The sequence below is a fragment of the Siphateles boraxobius genome, unplaced genomic scaffold (assembly GCF_051911475.1).
Source record: "Siphateles boraxobius isolate OS27281-9 unplaced genomic scaffold, OSU_SipBor_1 12, whole genome shotgun sequence".
NCBI lineage: Eukaryota > Metazoa > Chordata > Actinopteri > Cypriniformes > Leuciscidae > Siphateles > Siphateles boraxobius.
The window spans coordinates 22304666-22328155 of record NW_027508722.1 but is presented as its reverse complement, the minus strand read 5'-3'; the positions used below and the strand labels follow the sequence as shown (position 1 = coordinate 22328155).

The 23490-nt window shown below is 36.1% G+C and overlaps 1 protein-coding gene across 4 annotated transcripts; it reads left to right on the top strand.

Moving 5' to 3' along the window:
* The first annotated feature begins 1059 nt into the window (after positions 1-1059).
* Positions 1060-23409, top strand: dtnbp1a (dystrobrevin binding protein 1a). Of its 4 annotated transcripts, none has more exons than XM_077212603.1 (10): positions 1060-1510; positions 2134-2187; positions 2484-2534; positions 2711-2771; positions 2853-2985; positions 4870-5002; positions 6613-6635; positions 15422-15577; positions 16180-16323; positions 22175-23409. In XM_077212603.1, exons 1-10 carry the CDS (start codon positions 1455-1457, stop codon positions 22447-22449), a joined length of 1086 nt encoding a protein of 361 aa, XP_077068718.1. In that variant the 5' UTR covers positions 1060-1454; the 3' UTR covers positions 22450-23409. The 4 variants fall into 4 exon arrangements, with proteins under 4 accessions (XP_077068718.1, XP_077068708.1, XP_077068735.1 ...); XM_077212593.1 differs by having other exon boundaries at positions 22172-23409; XM_077212620.1 differs by having other exon boundaries at positions 1101-1510; positions 2487-2534.
* Positions 23410-23490: the final 81 nt, after the last annotated feature.

Below are 23490 nucleotides of genomic sequence, written 5' to 3'. Positions count from 1 at the left end.
AGCTCAAATTGCAGCTGAAATTGAAGTAGTTTCATAATTAATTAATTTTGCAACACACTGTTATTTTCTTGTCTATACCGTGAAGCCGCTTTAAGCCCTAACTGTATTGTTCAAGCATGTAAATAAATGTGATTTGACTTTAGTTTTTATAAAATAATCCATCCAAATTAGTACATTTACCCCCGGTTTCACAGCAAGGGGCTAGTCCCAGACTAAAATGTTTGTTTTAGCTAGTTTAAACTTAAAGGGGTGGTTGGTTATGATTTCACTTTTCTAACTTTAGTTAATGTATAATGTTGCTGTTTGAGGATAAACAACATCTGCAAAATTACGAAGCTCAAAGTTAAAAGCAAAAGGAGATATTTGCTTTTAAAGAAATCGTTTTTAAGGACTACAACTCTTCATCTCCAACAAACAGCTGGTAGGGACTTTAGGACATTCCTCCCGGGTTAGTGACATCATAAACCCTACATAAAACCCTGCCCAAGCGAACGCAATTTATAGATTATCAAGACAGAATGCTAATCAATGACTATAGCTACACATAAGCTACATACATTCAATCAACAAACCATTCAAAAATGTTACCATAAATGGCTAGAAGTTTTAGACATTTTCAGTGCATGTCTGTGTTAGGTAAAGGACATAAGTTGTTGTAGCCTCTGTACCGGGAGCAGCAGCTCATTTGCATTTAAAGGGACAGTCACAAAAATTGTGAGTTTTTGCTAACTTTAACATGCTATATTAAAATATATGTGGGGTATTTTGAGCTAAAAATTCACATACACACTCTGGGGACATCAGAGATTTATTTTACATCTTGTGAAAAGGGCATTATGACACCCCTTTAACTAACTTGAACTGATCTGAATCTTAAAATATGTTTTCTATAGTACGTTCATAAAAGCTAATCAAATGTCCAAATTGAATAAGGTATAACCCTGGCTAAACCTAAGCCCTGTCTGTGAAACCAGGCCACTTGTGGGAGCTGGTGATACGTTATCTGAATCGGATCATTGAAACGAACCGAACGAATGAACCGAAGCGCTAAAATGAATCAGAGAATTGCTGAACAACCCTTCCTTTCTTTTGTCACTTTCACTCTCAGTAAGGGGGCGTGTGTTTAACTAGTACAGGAAGGACTCACGTTAGTAGAGTTATCTGACAGACGACGCTGAATCACATTTTCTTACTTTGGGTAAAAATGTAATGTTATGTTAATAATACAGTGATCCAGATCCATTATTGATTATTGAGATAAACACTGGCTGGATGAATCCAGCTACTGTACGTTAGTCCTGCAGACATTGTCCGACGGAGCAAAGCCCTCAACGGGACATCAGGATATTGCCCTATGTCACAGGATGACTGAAGCCCTCGTGAAAGACTGTAAGCACACACAGATCTAACCTAAATGTCAAGCCTGTGTAGAGGAATTAAAGCAGCTCAAGGACATGTTTGAGAATTTCAGAGAGAGACTGCAAACGGTGCAGCAGGACTTCACATCAGGGTACGTATGATCTGCCTGGCTGCTTTCGTACTATCCAGAGTCTTAATAAGGTGTTGACATAGCAACATTATATGACCTTTAGAACCTGAACTCATATTACACAATATTGACCTAACTTCTGCTTCGGCTTCTTGAGAGTGTCCGCTATTCAGCAGAGAGCCGAGAAGTGGAAGCTAGCTAATTAGCCTGCTAATAATCTCACTCACTTACAGCCAAGAGTGTTGTTTGTTATTGTCTTAATATTCACAAAACAAAGGCTGCTGGGTATTAAAAGAAAGAAAATGTATTAAATAATTTAATATTTGTGGGAAGAGGGACACGAGATGTTCAATGCTGTCAAGTTAGCCGAATGCTAACAACTACAATCTGGAATTGCACTAATAACTTACAGCTGACTGTCATGTGATGGGCGAAACAATATTACTGCCTTTTATTAAATTTTCTCAAATAAAACTTGTTTAATAAAATTTAAATATTTCCATGTGACACTGGGTCCATATTTTATATAACGACAATAAACCAAAACATATAAATGTAACCAAACAAAAAAGTACTGTAGTTTAAACTAGAAATATTATTTGGATTTTAGGATTTTTACTGTGTCATATTTCAAAACTTCTCAGAATCAAGACCCTAAGTGACAAATCCAAGGAGGTGAAAGTAAAGAAGAAACAAAGGTAATGTGCTCTCTTTGTTTGTTTTTCCAGGCGCACACACACAGACAAAAACACAAACACACAAACACAAACAAACAAACAAACTTGTTTTTATATTAAATTTAGACTCTGTATAGGTGCAATGGTTTTATATATATATATATATATATATATATATATATATATATATTATATTTTAAATGACATGCTTATATATATATATATATATATATATATATATATATATATATATATATATATATATATACACACACACACATACATAAATATATATTTTATGTCATATATTCTCCCAGAAGAGATGAGCACCTCCCTGAATATTCTGCTGGAGTCGAGTTACTCAGTCGGTAAATTGCTTTCCTTTTTTGTACACAACCATATCAGAAGTGTCAATGATGTCAAGTTGTCAACAAAAATTTCAGTGTAATGGAATCAAAGGAAGTATTTTGATAAATATCTGAAGTTGATGAATGTAGTTAGAACTGTTTTTTTTATTTTTATGTTTGGGCTTTTTCTTTACCAGATATGAAGACACTTGGGTCTCCCTTCATAAACGGGGTAAAGAGTGTGCAAAGGCTGGGGAAGTAAGTTCACACATATTACTCTGTACAGTTAACTAATTTGTGGTGCCATAACCATGGTAACTAAACCCTTCGGTCTGTCAGATGGTGGACGGAGAGGTTGTGATGCTGTGTGCACACTGGGAGAAGAGACAAGGAGCAGTGCTGGAGCTGCAGGAACAACTGCAGCAGATCCCTGCTTTCCTCTCTGACCTGGAGACTATCACCTCACGTATCGGTGAGACATTACACATAAGAATCTTAATCAGTGACAAATCAGAGGAATTCGTACAGGGATACTTAGATATTTATGGTATTGGTAGAGGAGGAGGTTATTAATATTACTTTTAACTGTAATTTTAGTTCATTTGGATTCACTGACAATCTTCCTCTCTGATTCTCATTCGTACTTCTATATATCGATACTTTATCAAAAGCTGGCACAATGTGTCTCGATTTACCAAACTGGAACATGAGCTGCTGTTAAGGGGAGAATTATCAGTGAAATATCACTTAAATTTCCATTTTTTATCCTTGTAGAAAGCTATCTTAAAATAGGGATAAGTCATATGGATTGCTTTTATGATACCTTTGAAATCAGTGCATATTGTACATCTCATGTGAGCTTTTACTGTGATAGTAGGGAAATAAGATCACCTTGACTGCCTTTGCAGAGTGTTTGTCTACACACAATGCTACACACTCGGTGTGTAACTGTGGTACATGGTGATAATGGGAGTGATTCCTGTGGAGCTCCATCTGCTGATGTCAGTAGCAGTAGTTCATGCCGTAACGTTGCACCTATTGGCTTCTTCAGTCCTCAGACTTGGCTCCCTTACAAAGTGTATTGTGCAGACTGACTACACAATGGCCAATCTAAAGTTGCTCTGATCGTTCAGTTGTTATAAGCTCTTTTTGTAGGGTTTTGGACAAAAGGACTTTTTGTGTAATATGCATCTAGTTAGTGTAGATCAAAGTTATATGCAGTCAAATTGTCATCTGAGAATCAGGTTATGCGGTTTAGATTATTTATACACTAACATTCAAGTGTTTGGGGTCTGTAAGAATATTTTATGTTTTTCGAAGAAGTCTCTTATTCTCTTATTTGAACCAAAAAATGCAGTACAAACCACAATGTTGGGAAATATTGCATTTTAAAATAACTTTTTATTAATATATTTTAAAATGTAATTTATTCCTGTAATGACAAAGCTGACTTTTCAGCATCATTACTCCAGTCATTCTTAAGAGTCACATGATCCTTCAGAAATCATTCTAATCTGCCGATTTGGTGCTTAAGTAACATCTCCTGTTATTATCACAGTTGAAAATGGCTGTGCTGCTTAATGTTTTTGTAGATGCATTTTTTCTGGATTCTTTGATAAATAGAAAGAACAGCATTTATTTGAAATTTGAAGACATTTTTAGTTACATTATAAATGTCTTTAATGTAACTTTTGTTTATTTGAATTCATCCTTGCTTGATAAAATTATTATTATTTAAAAAGTACTGTACCGTATGTTTAACTGAAAAGTTTCAGGAAATGCAAGCAGTGAATTTCCAAGTGTAAATGGAATTTCTATACTTGTTACATTGGTTTGCAGTTTTATTAAGAAGTATGAAGTGGCCAAGTGTAAATACCACCTCCTCTACCATCTTTCTAATGTAAGCAGGTATGAAATAAGGCATATCACGTTCCCTCTGAGAATCCAAAGCTCTAATTCAGAGAGAACTGCAAATTCTCATGGATTTGTAGGCACTTTTTAGTGTTGCCACTAGGTGGTGTTATGTAGCTATATGAACATGAAGTCCTGCCTTTGTGCATCTCACACTGACAGCAAACAGTTTGCCTATATTTCTATTATCAATCACTTGTGCTAATTTTGTAGTCTGTAATGCATGTACAGATGAAATGTAATTTTCTCAATGGAAATAATATGTCACCATACCTTGCATTCTAAATCAGCACTGCAGAACTCCTTAGCTAGTACCACATGATTTTAAAATGATAGGATGCACACGTTATAGGGGCTTTGCCCCCCCCCCCCCCTTTTTTTTACTGTACATAATATTTGCTTTGATGTGTTATAAACTTCTTTAGTCTTCCATGTTTTTGCACAGCTCACATGGAGGCTGATTTTGAAGAGATGGAGAGTCGTCTGGTATATCTGGAGGATTTGTGTGCTCAGTGTGATCATCAGCGCTACAAGCACTTTCAGGTCCTGCAGCTGGAAAACTACAAGAAGAAGAAAAGGTAAAAATAGCGTTTATTTGCTCTTAAATAAAGACCCTAGACAGTTTAATGTGTCCATTATGTCTTCTAGCCAGTACTTTTCCTTTCGGCTGTCTTTTGTCCCCTTGGCTGAATTATAACCAGCTCTATATGTCAGAAAGCCTTTGTTGCAAGGGTTCTGTAGGAAAGATAGAAAGGGATTTAGGTGGTACTAGTTACCAGTGCATAAATGCATGTTTATCACAGCATCAAACACCCGAATCATCACATTACCCCTTGAGCACTTGCTCATTCAGAGATGACTCTTCTGAAGGCATGCTGTGATCAGGACACGCACTGAGTGCTGCATTTCATGGTCATTTGATCAGGTCACAATAACTGCAGAACATGAAGGTTCTATCCATCAAGGATTTGCCCCTTTAAATGAATAAAGGAAAAGTACATATTTTGCACCCTGGCAATGTTGATAACATTTTAGGGCATCTGTACTGAATGGGAGTTTGTGAAACAAGCAATGTAACGCCTGCTGTTTAGATTGTTTATCATCACAATGAAACTGCACAACAATGCAGTGTGTTTTGCAGATTTCACAGAAGCATTGAATAACCACACGCAGAAATAAGCTTCAAGGAAAACACGCAAATGTCCTATTGCCCTTGTACTGTATGAAAACACTACCAAGCAGGTACAGTGCTTAGCATAAGTGAACACAACCATGCTAAAGTTAACTAAAAAGAAGAATAAAAATCATCTTTTGGAAATTGATCTTAAAGTCTTAAGGAAAAATCCAACCTTTAAGGACAATTTTATTTGTGAATGAATAATGTATCGTAAATAAATGAATGTTCTTGGCCTGGTTTTATTTCAGTTAGCCTAATAGCTGGTTTGATTAGCATTGAGAGATGATCTTATGGAAAGTACCCCATGCCAATCTCTAGGTATGGTGAAGGGAATTTGATGATGTGGGACTATTTTAATTCCAAAGGCCAAGGGAACTTTATCAGGATGCATAGTATCCTCGATCCATGAAATAACTGGCCTTTAAAAAATAAAAATCTGCCTGCCTTATTGGAGTTTAACATAGGGGTGTCCTGACTTATGCAACCTGTATTTTAAGGAAGAACATTCATTTATTTATGATAGATTATTCATTCACTAAGAAAATTGGTGTCCTTAAAGGTTGGATTTTTCCTCATTTTTTAAATTAAGGCATTAAGAATAATTTCCAAAAGATGTTTTTTTTTTATTTCTCTTTTTAGTCAACTTTAGCATGGGTGTGTTCACTTATGTTAAGCACTGTATGTCTGTTGTGTAATCATACAGGCATTGCTGTGTGCTCTCGCTGTTTGAGCCTGTAGCTAAATCATACATCTCTGGCTTTGCCCAGAGTGTTGGAAAGCAGCTGGGCTCAGTTCTCAGTGTCCTTCTTCTTCTGCGTGTGGGTATTCATTAGTACAAACACACAGATGCAAAAGTTGTCAGCGCCAATGAAATGCTGCAGCCTCTTTCAGGGGAATCTGTGCCCGTTTTAAATGGGGCTGACTTAATGTCACATCTGGTGAGATCTTGTGCTCTGTAGTTGACTATATGTATTTGTTGTGTATGTAACTTTTTGTTTGTTTTTTTTCTAGGAAAGAGCTTGAGTCTTTCAAAGGTAAGAAGGATAATTTTTTACATCTCGAAGAGCACAATCAGCCTAACTCCACAGCTAATACGAATATACATTAATAAATATGTTTACCAATATATATATATATATATATATATATATATATATATATATATATATAATTATTATTAGTTTATAATTATTACATTTATATTTATATTAACAAGACAGTAAAGTTTTTTACATTATTACAAAAATATTTCAAATAAGTGCTTTTCTTTTGAACTTTCTGTTCATCGAAGAAAGGATAGAAAGAAATGTATTACGTTTTTTTCTCAAAAAAAATATAAAATAGCACGGCTGTTGTCAACATTAATAATAATCAAATTATTTAAGCACCAAATCAGCATATCAGAATGATTTCTAAAGTATCATGTGACTGAAGACTGGAGTAATTGCTGCAAAAAAAAAAAATCATCATTTGCCATCATAGAAATAAAATAGAAAGCAGTTATTTTAAATTGTAATAATATTTGACAATGTTGATAACGTTAGTTTTATGACTGTATATTTGATCTAATAAATCTAGACTTGGTGAGCATAAGGCACTTCTTTCGAAAACATTGAAAAAATTGTACAGAGCCCAAGCTTTTGAACCGTATTGTATTTAATTAGTTATTTATAATTATGTAATCATAATTACTTAAAGTATTATAATTTTCATTAATTATAATTATATAATTTTGTATATCATCTTATTATTTTATTATAATTTCTTTAACATCTTAAACAGATTCAAGAAATAGAGAGATCATGTGTACTAAAGAATTGTATGAAATTAAATAGTTCAGTAAAGGGAACGAGTCATTGACCACAGACACTATAAAAAGAGTTTTTTAATTGATTTAACGATTTAAAGGTAGAAACAGAAAAAAAATATATCAATAAAGTTAATAATGGTTTCTTATTTGGTGGAGGTGCAGGTTTCAGAGGGATAAATAGTTCCCAGTTTAGTAATTTTGTATATTATTTTAGCATTTTTATTTACATCATTAAACACTGATGATTAACCGTGTAGTAATTACCCATGCGACACAAATCAACCTCAGGGAGGGTAAAACTGCTCTAGTGAGTGGACGCTGCTGTCTTTATTTGGTCTTATGATGCCATTAATTCCACACTGACCTCCAAGGGAGGCTGCCTGCTCCATCTGTTCATACCTACCGTCCGGAGAAAATAACATTCACTTCCATCATCGCAGCTCCTCCATGTATCAGATAGAGATGTCGTATTAAACAGAAATTGCTTTTAGGCGGCTATGCATCTTTGTTTACATATCTTTGGTTATTTTGTAATTGATGCAAAAGTAGATGTTAAGAATAAGGGTTAAAAGTTTTTTTGAATGTATTTATTTTGCATCCTAGTGATTCTACAAATGTCCTTGTCACTGAAAAAGTGGTAAAGACTGTTTATAACACTTCCTTTGGTACGTAGGTGGTGTTGCTTGAGATTGGCTCGTTGTTTGTGTGGGCAGTGTGCTTCAGGACTTCACACCTCATACTTGATTATTTATTTATTTAGGTTCCAAAATTATTTTTTATGTTTTTATTGATTCATTTTTCCCGTCTGGACAAGGAAGCTGTGGTTTACTAGTATGTGCAGTGTAAAATGCAACGTTGATATCTCTTAAAGACTTTTAGATTTATCAATGACCTTTGTGTGTAATGTGGTTTTGTGTCAGATTGTGTCAGTTATTCATGTTCTCTAATTCTCTAATTGTAATATTAATCATAAGTGTAGTTGAGTGTTGTATAAAGTATAAGATCGATTGATTAGTCCCTGATTGCAAAGCGATGAAGGCAAATATTTTACACAAAACTCCGATTTCTACAGACCCTCACCCCTATAACAGGATGTGAATGGTACGTTCCCTGCTTTCCTCCTCACTCCAGCTGCATCTGTAGCTCTATGTCCCTGAGCAGGCAATGTCTCAGCATTCCTGGCCATAGAGGAGCTGCCTCTTGGAATAAAAACGGCTGCAGAATATAAGATGTTCGTTTAGCTGTTCTTCAGCCTCACTTTAACTACACTCTCAGGCTCATCAGTCCTGCTTTCAGCTTATCTGCACTCTTCAAGGAGAAATACAAAATGTCCACGTCGGGAACTCTGGACAGCAGCATGAGAGATTCTTGTAGGTTTCCAGACACTCTTTTTTTATTCAATATTGAGTAGATGGTTGTATGGTTAATTTGATGTGCTGATGTATCGCAGTTCTGGCTGTATTTCAAGGGATCTGAATTGGTGGTTTGCAGTCATTGTTTGTCATCTTTGGGTTTGGCAGGCTTTAGTAATGGAATTTCAGTGTAGATTAGGATGCATACTGTGGCTTTTGTGTCTGTATGACTTTTCATTACCAGCCATCATAATGCGAGCCTATGCAGTGCTTGGAATTATATTTTTTATAAAAGACTTTGGATACATCAAATTTAGAAATGTTGCTGTAAATCTGTTTGTAAGACATCCTTGCCATGGAGTTGTTGTAGTTATTAACTTGAAGTTGAGGTTAGTATTCCTGCTGTTCTATGTGTTGAGAGCATTGCTGTAACATGACAATGTCTTAAAGAGCCAAATTACTGTTTGCTTAACTTGTGTGCCCTCAGACGATTGTGCCAATTGATTCATTTTTGACCTGTATATTGGGTTGTAGAGCTGCAGCCTCAAGGTGGCTCATGTATTACAATCTCATAAAGTTATCTCAGAGGTTAAGCATTCACTAGAGAGAATTGATATATTATATTATATGATATTATACGGCGTTAGCTACTGAAGCATAAAAGGAGGAGCGATGATATTATGGATGACATTATGGACATTATGTTATGTTTTGTTAATGTGTGTGCGGCAGTTGTCCGTGAGGGCCTGTCGCTTTTACTTTCGTTTTGATATATTAAAGTGTTTAAACGTTCGCCGGTTCCCGCCACCTCCTTCCCTTATCAACATACCTCTTTACACTTATCAACGCTGCCCCGTGAATTTTAGTAATAAAATAGCTCAGCTACTGAATAGCTACATTATATTTCTCAGCAACGAGGGGGTTACTTCGCTATTTTGAAGTAAATGAACTCATAGCTTCGTTTTTAATAGAGAGAGAAGCTGAACAGACGCAGGTACAAATCTCTCTCTCTCTCTGTCTCTCTCTCTCTCTCTCTCTCTCTCTCTCTCTCTCTCTCTCTCTCTCTCTCTCTCTCTCGATCGATAAGTAATTAAAAAAATTTTTATAATTCATTCATTCAAATAAATGTAATCTTATGCACTATTTTATCTCTTTGTCTGATTGAAAGCAGGCAGAATGCTAGATCTTAACACGCCATAACTAATGAAAATAACCGTCAATTTTACCCTTCCGGTCAAATATTGCACTGCGAACATCAATGACAGTTTTAAGTTGTCAATGGTGGCAAATGACCATGATATAAGCGGGATAATCCACGGCTAGCCGTGCATTAAACAATTTGAATGCACTTCGCGGAGGCAATCACCCTCAACTTCGTGCCGGGTGTTTCCTTGCCTCCATTTCTTGCATTAAGCTGTGCATTGAATAATTTTAATGCACGATGTGGAGACAAAGGACATCCCAGCGCGAAGCGGACCTATTTTCAAAGGTTGTATAGTTTGTGATTTGTGAGAGTTGTATGTTTTCTAACATAAAGTTGCTAGAACATTTAGGTTTGTAAAAACCTAAGCAAAGGGGTTACTATTTATTTTAAGGTGTCCTTGTTACAGTGTATTTATAGATTTACGTACTGAGTAATATCAAGTAACAACATGTACTTACTATAGGGTAGGGTTAGGAATAGGGGTTGTTTTTGGGTCAGTTGCTTGTAATTATGCATAATATACTGTTATTACTACAGTAAGTACATGTAACGTGTAACAAGGATACTGTAAAATAATGTTAGCAGCAAAGGTTCTACTGACACAAACCAGAGCCTATTAATAAGTCATTGTCCATCCTAATTGACTGCGGTTGTTGGGCAGAGTAGTGATCTTAAACCACCCATGTGTTATTATTTATTATTATTATTTCCTTTATTTTAACCAGGAGAATCACATTGAGATATTACTATCTCTTCTTCCAGAGAGACCTGGTCAAGACGGCAGCACAAAAAGTTTCATACACGAGAATCACAAAATAACAATGCCACATTTTACACATTCAAGAACTAAATAGATAGAGGCGAGTCAAGAAAAACAGTTACAAGTGTCCTTTAAAACAGGAAACCACCCATGTGTTGAAAGAAGACTCATACATTCCTCCGTCTCTTTCCTCTTTCTGTTGCTGGATTCTGGGGTTCTGTTCTGTGTGCGGAGGCAGGTCAGCTCATAAGAATGAGTCATTAACCTGTCTGGCCCATGGGCTGAACCTGCATTACCATCCGCTGCCTGATGCTCCACTGATTAGCACGGCATTTCTTCTGCTGCATTTTCCTAATAGAAGATTGATGGTTTTAATGAACGTTGTCATCATTGTAATCTAGCCATATTCACAGTGAGCAGACCATGAAACTGTGTTGTCGAAGTCGTAGCCGTGGTTCTGTCCATTGGCCCTCACGAAGGTTCTTAAAGTGGGTATGAAATGGAAGTTGCGATTTATTTATTTATTTTTCCCTATTGTGACATACATCCAAGTGAAACGGCTTTTCGAACAAGAAAAATGTAGGGCTGAACTTGATTTTGTCCATGGGGAATTTATTTTAATGGATGTGGTTTGCTATTGGTCAATCTCATGTGAGTTACAGGTTTTCCTGCCCTCACAGCAGTAAACGCGTAATCAGAGAAGAGATGTCGTTGCAAGAGGGAGGGGAAGATATTTTGATTAAACATTATGGGGCCAGATGAATTTAAAAAAAGTGCATGGATAAATCATTCATAATAACATTAATTTAAAAAAATGTATTTGTTCATGTTGATTTCATGGTGACTTTAACTTGGTGATTTGAATGTTTCCTTCATTTCTGAGGAATGTGTGTGGAGGATGTGACAAGTGCGATCAGAGAGCCTCGGGCTCACCCTGTGCCGTCAGCTATCATTAGCTGTCACACATACGTAACAGAAAATGTGACGAAAGGCACAGCTTAACTCTGCAGATTTAGTGCTTTCATTCTGTATCCATGATTTAGTTCCCGTGAACATGTAATATTTCAAGGGAGGAAGCTGTCCGTTAGCATTGCCATTCATCTTAATGGCACTTGCTCAGATTGTGTAGGACAATCCACCCCTTACCCCACCGGTAGTATGGCAGCTCATGGGCGTTCTGCTGTCAGGTTTTTTTTTTAAGACAATCACCTGAACCTCAGATGTTTTAAGTAGAAAAAAGTCACTATTCATGGGTATTAAGAACAAACCCAATCCCTTCACTAGCAGCTCTTCTTATCTGTGACGTCAAAGGCAGCAGATAGGGACAAAGATAAATCCATTTCATGCCTTTAGAGCCCTTCAAATAAGTTAGGAAAGGTGGCATCTACTGTAATTAATAAATAAGAATTAGGAATATATATGTTTGTGAGGTTCTTATCATTCCGAATATAGTGCTGCTTTTGAATGGCTGTCAAAGGAAAAAGATGCTTTTTGCAGCCAGATGGCATCTACCATCAGGAGCTAACATGCCTAACCTTGACCTCTTGGAAATTTCATGTTAGTAAGTAAAATGCATTGAACCTGCACCATTGCACGTTCCTTCTAATTCTTAAAGCATTAGCTTCCCCATTAAAAGCTTGAATATATTCCATTTAAAAAGAGAACAGCCATTAAATAAGGTTGATGTCCCACATTTAGACTAGTCTATGGAAGGCTACATGTTGGAGAGTCAGTATATGTATATATTTGCTATATTTTGCATATCTGTGTTTCCTGATACAATAGTAATGGTAACTTAAAGCGGTGTCCTGAAGAAATTAATACTTTTTTTGACAAAGGATGCATTGAATTGATCAAAAGTGTCAGTAAAGACATTTGTAATTTTACAAAATACTTCTGTCAAATAAATGCTGTTCTTTTGAACTTTCTATTCAATAAAGAGTAGTGACACATTTTTTATCATGATTTCTACAAAAATATGAAGCTTCACAACGGTTTTCAACATTTGTATGTTTCTTGAGCAGCAAATCAGCACATTAGAATGATTTCTGAAGAATCATGTGACACTGAAAACTGAAGTAATGATGCTGAAATAGAAAACAATATTTTAACAGTAATTTTAAATTGTAGGAATGTTTCACAATATTATTGTTTTTACTGTATTTATGATTGAATAAATGCAGCCCTCGTGAGCATAAGAGACTTCTTTCAAAAGCAAACAAACAAAAACCAACTTACTGACCCAATCTTTTGAATGGTAGTGTAAATTAAAGGAAACAGTTAGAAATATTCCCTTGCATATAGATTTAAACCTAAAATGTTGATGTTGAACAAGAGAAAAATTTTTATTTGCCATTTACCTTCATACCAGTTTTTACTCCTAAACAGGTAGTTTTATTACTGTATAGAGAGGGGATAATAATGATTCTGCTGTGAAATATTGATTTGACAAGCGTGAGTGGCTGAAGCAGGTTATTAGTGCAGGCGCCAGGCGGCATCAGAGGAGGTTGTCAACCAGATATCATTGTCATGAAAATGCATGCATACATATTCAGTTTATTTTAATGTGCTTGCATCATCTTTATTTACATAGGCCACTTTTGCAAGGCTAATGTTTTTAATGTGTCTAATGTGTGTGGTTGTCTAATATTTGACAGAGCTTTTAACGCCATATACTCCAAAACGTCATCTTTGTTCTTCGGAAACTGGTCTTTTAACTGTTCCCTTAACTCTTTTGAGATTAATGGGAGATATGGCTTTCTCTTAATTAGCTCCCAAACTTTGGAATTCTCTTCCGATTGACATCAGGCAAGCCAAATCTTTTGGTATTTTTAAATCTCAGCATAAAACTCATAAACTCAGCATTTTTTAGGTTCGCTTTTAATTGATTTATTTTCTTTTATGTTTATTATTTTTTTATGTTTATTTTACTGTGTGTTGTATCTTTGCTGTTTTAATTGTTTTTGTACAGCGCTTTGAGATGTCCATTTAAAGGGGCTTTAGAAAATAAAGGTTGTTATTATTATTATTATAATAATGTTGTGCTGAAATGGGCAACAGTGGTTTCCTAGTGAACATGCTTAGATTCAGCCCAGCACTTTTATTTAACACTGCTCAACCAGCGTGTCTGTTGAAAAACAATATGTGACAGGACTGTAGTTAACACCACATACTAATAACAGAGATGCACTTCACAGCTTTGTCAATGGACAATACAAAGGATAACAGTAGACAAAGTCTTCTCTATATTTGATGTTGCTGTATGCATACTTGCATGCATTAAAGGTTTTTCCAGCACAAGAGGGCGATTAATGACCATGTCTTGAACTACTTAGTGTTTAGGGGAATTATTTTGCATAATATCAATTCTGGAAGTTGCATTTAGACTGTGACACCATAAGCTTTGACAGGATGTTTGTACCGTATCTATATGCATACATCACACCTATAAACACCACAGACGTTGACATTCAAATAGCATAGGCACTAAGCAGACTGCCTGCTTTTTAGAGAGGAGTATGCACTTCCTGTGAAAGATAAAGTATTTCATTGCATGTCTTATATCACTCGCGAAGCACACCCACTCTCGTGTCACGTACACAAAAGAAGCGTTGCGTTCTTTGCCACCCCTACTAGAAGATCATAACACACTGTGGTAAGCTAGCATGCTTGAAAGACATTTGTGTAGGATCTTCTTCATTGTTGGGCTGTAGAAAACATGTTTGAAAATGTACACCGTTGGTTGAAGTTTAGATCTCAGAGGTTTGCGTTAGCAACTTTGGTAATAGTTTTGGAAAATAAATAACTGGCAGATATTGGATATGGTGTATTTATGTGTGGGATTGGACAGTTCCATTCCAAAAAGTGACAGTAAAGACTTAATTGTTACCAAAAAAAAAAACTATTTCAAATAAATGCTGTTCTCATGATCTTCATATCCAATTTAAAAAATACTGAAAAAAAAGTGTTCCATCATTTTCACAAAAATATTAAACAGCATAACCATTGACTGATATTATGACATTTTTTTGAGTGCCGAATCAGCATATTAAAATGATTTCTGCAGGATCATGTGACACTGTAGTGTAGACTGAAGAAACGACTGCTGGAAATTCAGCTTTGCCATAACAGGAATGCATTACATTTGAAAAAACACACTAAAATTCAAAAGAGTTATTGTAAATTGTTGTAATATATATATTTTTTTTTGCAATATTACAGTTTTTACTATTTTTTTTAAATTAAATAAATGCAGCCTTGGTGAGCATAAGAACTTTCTTTTGAACAGTAGTTTTTGCAAACGTTGATGACGTGTTGAGAATTATGAAAAATATATTACAGATCAGATACTTAATCTGATCCACAATTGTGGATTAACTTTAATTGTGGATAATACTTTATCCACAATTGTGGATTAACTTGACACAGCTGTGGCCATTCAGATTGTTAATGTGTTCCTACTAAACTTGTTGATATGAACACAAACTGTTGTTGTATGTCATTTGCATCTATATGTTGTGAAAATAAGAGTTATGTAATTGCTTTATGTGTGCTCAAGTGTTGTATGTTACTACATCGATTCTCTGAGGGTGAATCCACTTCCCTTTCCAGTTCATTTTATGCTTCCATCCCCCATCTCTCTTTCTTCTCTCTGGCATTTTGTAACCTACTTGGTGTTTTATGTCTCTCTTTAGCGGAGCTCGATACAGAACATACCCAGAAAGTGCTGGAGATGGAGCATGCGCAGCAGGTTAAGCTAAAGGAGCGACAGAAGTACTTTGAAGAGGCATTTCAGCAAGACATGGAGCAGTACCTCTCCACAGGATACCTCCAGATCATGGATAGGAGAGGTCAGTTACCTATTTTATAAGGACCACTTCTGCACATACTTGTTCAAATGCCTGAAATTGATTTGTTATGCTCTCAACATCACTTTTACTATTCATATTTACTCTCCTCATGTAGTGCAATGTGCATTTAGTGGGACAGTGAGCAATGGTTTAGCAGTCAAAATGCGATGTTCTCTTTTTCATAGTAGTCTTCAGAAAATAGCAGCAAAATAGTTTGAGCCACAGCCGCTCTATATGATGTGCTGCTCACGGCTCTGTCCTTCCCTTTATGAATATTTAAACATATTGTTACTGTGTTAAATGGGAGGTTAAAGAGCTTATGCAAGGATGTTGATGGTCTTCTCTTTCTTCTCTCTTGCCTTAAATGCTGCCCTGATGTGTGAGGTATGCTTTCCCATGCATCCCCCGTTCTTCAGGACATCGTCTTTTTCCCAGCTTCTTCCATCCATGTCAATATATTAATTGTATTGTGAAATTTGCTTGTATTTTCCTGAACTAAATCTGCTGATCTGTAGGTTTTAAAGCGATCAGCTGGTTTGGTGTTAGGATTCACAAAGTTGAAGAAGTAATTGTGGTTTGTTTTCTTTCATCTTCTGGGGCAGATCCAATAGGCAGCATGTCCTCAATGGAGGTGAATGTTGATCTGTTGGAACAAATGGATCTCACAGATGTGTCCGACCATGAGGCTCTCGATGTCTTCCTCAGCTCCGTAGGTGAAGAGAGCAGCGCTCTCTCTCCTGACACAGGTCGGTTGTGATGTTAATGTAACCTGATTTCATTTGTTTCTTCAAAAATTTATTTTGGTGCCTATGCACTTTGCACTTTTTCATTAAGCACCAAAGTACCAAGCACCAAAAAAAACACAAAACAAAGAACTACTGTGATGAATTCAGAATCAGAAACGGAATCAGTTTTATTGGCCAAGTGTGCTCAATCACACAATGAATTTGTTGTGGCATTGGAAATTACAATACACTCTTAAATTGTTTTGAAAACAACACAACACATGAGATGAAGCCTCTCGTGTATCTGCCTGTCACCGTCAATAACTGCCACAGGTGCTTTAGGGACTTCTAACATTCAAAGCTGCAAGGGTGCAAATAGAGACACATTTGTTATTTATACACATAACGAATATAGCAAGCCAATGTTAGCTAGAATGCCAAGAAAAACATAAACGTCAGAGATAATGTTAACTTCTTGGGGTCATTTTGCACAGTACGTGGCACTGTGAGCTCAGTTCATTTGTGACAGAGAGAGATGATGCGGTAAACGGCACTGTGAAATTCCCTCATGTGAATCACGGCATGGTTACAGCGTGTCATTGATTAACTAGAAGCTATTCCTCTCACAATAAATCTCACAAAGAAACCATAAACCTGGTTAAAATGAGTTCCCACCGCCGAAATTGTGAAGCGGTGGCTGTTGTAAGGTAGTTTGTGACGTCAGAAACACCAGTGATTTTATACTGCTTCTTTGAGACTGTCTTTGGTTCACCTCAGTTTTAAGGAGAAAAATACTCTGCAATGGTGATGACTTGTGAATTTGCACATGGTTTGTCTCATCTCTCAATACTATTTTGTATTAGTTTTATTAGAACAACAAAAGTTAAAAGTTAACAAACATAAACAAACATACCCCCCCCCCCCCAAAAAAAACAACAACAACTAAAAAACATTACAAATGACATAAGTGCCTAAATAAAGTACATAGGAGAAAGATAAACCCTGTGTTAAAGTTCTGCTCTCATGTAAATGTTGGAGAAATGGACCCCAGACATTGGGAAAATTAATACGAGACTTTGCTTCAATAAACCCTCTTTTTTCAAGATTTAAGACAGACCATCTCAGCAAGCCATCTCTGAAAACATGGGGGAGCAGTGGCTTTCCAATCCCTTAATATAATTCTCTTGGCCACAACCATTCCCAGCATTAATGCCAGCTGCAAAAAATAAGGTATAGAGGAAAGTGTCCGAATAGCCAAAGATGGCCAGTTCCATTTCAGGAGGGAAAATTTGATCATATGCCGCTGAAGACCAAGAAAAAATATCTTGCTAGTAATAGGCAGAACCAAAAAGATTAAGTTCCCTCTGCACCCTGACATCGGTCACAAATTGGAGACACAGCTGGGTAGATCTTGTGAAGTTTGGATTTAGAATAGTGCAGTCTGTACAATTTTAAACTGAATTAATTGGAGTCTTGCATTGATGGAACAATGTATTCTTTTCAAGATTTCAGACCAGACCAGCCTCTTTTTCCCTGGCTACCCTAAGATAATCAGAAGATGTATTCAACTCCGAAGAGAATAGGGAGACAAATTAGGAAACCATATGCCTAGAATCTGGTACTTGTCGCACCAGGTCATAGAAACAATACTCTTCCTGCTGAATCCTATAGTCAGAGAAAGCCTGCTGAATATAATGCCGAACAGCCCAATCTGCAAATAATGAAAAAAAACTAGAGTGAGAAAGATCAAATCTACTAAAAAGGTGATGAAAAGAAGAAAGGTGACCATTTGTGTGCAGCTCGTTAAATGTAGAAAGACCCTTATTATTCCACATTTGGAAGATTCTATCACTCAAAGCGGGTATAAAATGATGAATCTCACTAATGGGAGAATAAAGGGAAGGCTGCATGATACCAGGAAATGTCTTAATTTGTTTCAATATCCTTAAAAGAACAATGCACTACAACATTCTTTTAGTGATGCTCTTTAAAGGATTATTCAAATTTGCTAATAGTAAAGCCGGGAGAGAACTCTTGTTTACAGAATGAGATTCCATGTGAATCCAGCTAGGATAATCCACTGCACACTCATAAGAATAAGGCGATGGGTTAGGTAATTCCAATACATCAAAGCCCTTACCTTCCCGGCCCAATAATAGTGTTGAAAAACTGGCATTGCCAACCCGCCCAGCTCTTTAGATTTCTCTAAGTGTGCCTTAGAGATACAATGTGCCTTAAAACCCCAAATAAAAGAGAAATGATCGAATCTAGATAAATAACCATAAATAAAAAACAGATTTCGTAAGATGGATGGGTAAAATCTTAAACAAATATAAAAACTTTGGAAGGGCCACCATTTTTATAGCGTTAAAGGATTAGTTCACTTTTTAAAAAACTTTTGCTGATAATTTACTCTTCCCCATGCCATCCAAGATGTCCATGTCTTTCTTTCTTCAGTCAAAACGAAATTAAGGTTTTTGATGAAAACATTCTAGGATTTTTCTCCATATTATGGACTTCACTGGGTACCAAACGGTCCAAGGTCCAAATGACAGTTTCAGTGCAGCTTCAAATGGCTTTAAACGACACCAGACGATGCATAAGGGTCTTATCTTGCGAAACGATCGGTCATTTAAAAAATAAATAAAAAAGTTTGTTTTATAAGCACAAATGCTCGCCTTGCTCTGTTCTGTGATGCTCTGTTCTGTGATGCACGTTCGTGACTCTCCTGTCGAACTCGTTCATCAAAATGAACAAATCTTTTTCGAGTCATTGCGTTCATTTTGTTCGTTGAATGAGCGAAATGACTCGAAAAAAGATTGTGGAATTGTGGATTGTGCGATGGTGGAAAACCCTCAATTTGTCAATGGTAGATTTAAGGCTCTTTATCACAGCCATAAAGTTAAGCTTCTATATGTCGTTTGGATCTGAGGAAATAACCCAATCGTAAATAAGTAAAATGATCCCAAAAAATTTTAAAAGGGAGGGACTCTAAAAAATTATTAGGAAAATGACTGCCAAGAGGAACAAAGATGCCTTTATTTCAGTTAATTTAATTCCTGGAAAAATAACCGAAATGGTTTATTAAATCCATTAAAGGGGGTAAAGAATTAATGGCGTCTTTTAAGAATAAAAGCAAATCATCCGCATATAAAGAGAGTCTGGTCTCTAAAGACCCAATTGTAATGCCACTAATAGAAGAATGGTGCTGAATACTTCTAGCCAGTGGCTCCAGTGGCTGAATACTTCTAGCCAGTAGCCAGATTTAATAATAAGGGACTAAGGCAACTGTCTTGTCCCACGATAAAGAGGGACATAGTCCCTACAAGTATTGCAGATTTTGGATTTGTATAATTCATCTCAATATATGTACGACATTTTTTACCAAACCCAAAATTATTTAGCACTGAATATAGTTATCGCCACTCGATCAGATCGAAGGCCTTCTCTGCATCAAGTGAAATAATGGCTGCCCTAAACAGCTGAAAGCCTAGACTATACATAACATTTAACAGACGTTGAACGTTTGAAAAATCGAGAAAAAGTCTGATCATGATGAATTAATAAAGCAATGTGTTTGCTCAGACTGATGGCCAAGACTTTGACAACAATCTTCTGGTCACAAGCAAGCAAGCTCAATGGTCTATAACTGGAAGGATCTGTGTCATGCCTTTCTTTTTTCAATAATAAACAAATGTTCGCCTCGTAGAGAGAATTAGGGATTTTTAAAAGAATTTTTTTTCATTCTAAGCATTAGTGGAGCAATTATGTCTGCATGAGCTTTATAGAATTCAACACAGAACCCATCAGGCCCTGAGGCCTTACCGTTTGAAAAGGACTTGATAGCCTTCAACATTTCCTCCAAAATGAACTCTCTATCCAGCTCCTCTCTGGCAGCCTCACTAAGCTTTGGAATGTCAATAGTATCAAGAAAGTCAGTAATATCTGAGTCAGGCACATTACATTTTGAAGTGAAAAATTACTAATAGAATTCTTGAAAGCAGGTATTCTTTTCCTTTAGCTTAGCTAACAGCACAGCAGACCTTGATTTAAATTTGCAAAAATGGCTGTATTAGCCGGTATGCCTCTCAGTTGCACATGGTTTGTCTTGAAGCATATTAAAAACACCACATAGACATATAAACAATAAACAAAACTTGATTTTCACCCAAGGGGGACTTTAAGTACATTAACAAAGTAAAAATACTTTGACTTTCCACCACTGCCATGCATATGTGTAAAATTCACCTTGACCATCTACAAGTGATCACAGAAGACATTTTTGAAAGCCTTTTAATGCCAAATACAGACATTTTTCTTTCCTCCATGCAGATATCCACCTATGATGAAACTTGCTCATGCGAAAAATAACAGCTCACAAAGCTACACAAAGCAGCAGTGTGATTGGATGATAATTAACACATATTGTGCTGGACACATTTGCATTTTTTCTTTTTTTGTTGACATTTACACATTTAATACAAAATGACAAAAGGTGTTAAAATTGTCTGAAAATGTGTTAAGAAATAACATCGTTTTTGAGAGTGTACTTTAATACAGTAATTAAAATTGTTTTTATGTTATTTAAATAGTTATTTACATGGGTAAAATAGGACAGTGGTTAATCAGTGCTGTGTTGTTTGTGCAGGTATATAAACAGAATGTATTAAAATGATCAGAACATTTTTTATGTATTTATTGCATTCAAAGATCCAAAAATCTTATAAAGATGCCGTAAAACGAATCAATATGAATCTTTAATCAAGTTGTGAATTGATATGATAACTTTATATGATTAACAGATCGTGTCTCATAAACAATGAGCAAAACGCATAAATAGTATGATCACATATGGTAAACTTGGAGGATAGTGCATGCAACTTCAGAACCTTTTTAAATCTTTAAAGTTTTGGTTACTTCCATTGTAGGAACAGAAACCTCACAGGTTTCATTAAAATTATCTTTACATTTTTTTATTTTTATTTATTTATTTATTTATTTTTAATTAACCAAAGTCTTATGAGTTTGGAACGACATGAGGGTTAATTTTTCTCAGGATGTGATGCAAATACAACATACATGATTACAAATAGACCAAATAAATGAAATGTAAAACACTAAAACTAAAACCAGTTGTTTTAAATGATACAAGTGAATTTAAGCATCACAGCATTATAAGTAAGGGATAATGTAGAGCGAGGCGGTTGTTATAGCGAATACAACCCCGGCAGGCTGCTAACAACTGCCTTGCTCTACATTATCCCGCTTATTACATGGATACCTACCAAATAAATCAATAATTTGACACAGAGTTGAGTTTATTGATTTAAAAATGATTGTATTGCTCCAGAGTGAACAGAACTGTGAACATGGCAACGCTATGTTTATCATGGCAACGGGGAGTTATACTTAGCAGCGGTCTGTTATCAAGAAATAACAGACCGTATTCTACATTAGAATTCAACCAAGCCATGTTATAATGTACAATATAAAACCGATATTAATTTTGAGATTGGCCAAAGATTACATTTAACAGCATTCTTCATATTTTTAAAGATGATCTTTTAAGTAAGCATTATAGAAGACAGTGAAAAAAATCTAAAAATACAATGTGCAATTATATATGTCCAATGAGTATCCCATTTAAAAATGGTAATAGAAAATATGGTAGTTTTCAGCTGTCCTCAAGTTTTATCTTATTTAAAGCCATAGTGCAAAATACTGAAGATATTCCCTCTAGATCAGAGGAATGACTGTGAACACGTGAGACTTTCATGGCATGGAAGTGTTAGGGGTTGTGACTGCACTTTAAGGCTAATTCATATTCTCAAATGGTGTGACATATTTTCTCCTTGTTGTATCTGTTCAGCAGAAGGCCCAGCTCTGGAACCTGGCATCAGCCTGAAGGTGCCCTCACACACAGAGCTGCGGCAGACCGTGTCCTCCATCTCTTCCTCCTGCACCGACACCATCAGCTGCGTGACCGAGGGTCCGGATGAAGAGGACGGCAGTGAGGAAAGCTGCAGCGGAGACAGCCCACTGGTCCAGTCAGATGAAGAGGAGGTACATGCTGACACAGCCCTCATGGCCCTCCCAGAAACAGAGCCGCTCAAAAGCTCAGACGACAGCGACACACAGGCCCCCTAGTGGCCATGTAGGGGGAAACGCACTCGCTCAAGTTGTTTTCTGGACATGAAAACCTTTTTACATCAGTGCCCAGACAGAAGGAGTGCTGATGTCCAGCCAGATGTTTCTTCATGGCTTAATGCGACACTTTGAGATGAAGGTTTTGGAGCCTTGTTGAACATTGTTTGTTCTCAGCCTTGAGAGCAGCTCTTTTCAGACTGTTAGCACTGTGATTTTTGCTTCATTCTTCTTTCCCAATACAAATAAATCAACACAATGTATGATCCAATTCTTCGTATTACCTGCTGCATCAGAATTATATAGAAATTAATAAACATTTTACAGTGTTCCTGCTAATATCACTGATGTATGTTGCATGAATTTGTAATGCAGAGCTCATTTTTGAGCCGATTGAAAGACTCTGAAATAAAATATACATTGAAATAAGATAGGCCTCACGGATATTCTCAGTGAAGGACTGATATTTCAAATCATAGTGATCTAAAGAAAATATCTTCCACCAAAGATTTCAGTCTCCGGTATAAAAATAGCTGGGAACATTTGGACCATCTGTGGTTGCACAATTTACAGGCTCCCTGTACAGCAAGCTGTTGCTCTGAAACCCTGTTACCTCTGGGGAAAAACACTGAATTATCACGGTACCTGCAGTAAGAATGAGGGTTTAAAAGGAAGAGTAAGTCTGACTGCATGGCTTTTAAAATGTTTCCAAGAACTAGGGATGTTCTGCCTTTATTAGTGCACTAATGTTCAAAAGTTTGTGGTCTGTATGATTTTTTTTATTCTTTTAATTATAATTCTTAATTCTTTTAAATGTAATCATTTAAATTCTTATGTTCGCCAATGTTGCATTTATTTAAAAATACAGTAAAAAAGTAATATTGTAAAATATTACAATTTAAAGTAACAGTTTTCTATAATAAAATACCATTTATTCCTATGATGCCATTTTCAGCATCATTACTCCAGTCTTCAGTGTCACATGATCCTTTAGAAATAATTCTAATATGCTGATTTGCTGCTCAAGGAAGATTTCTTATCAAT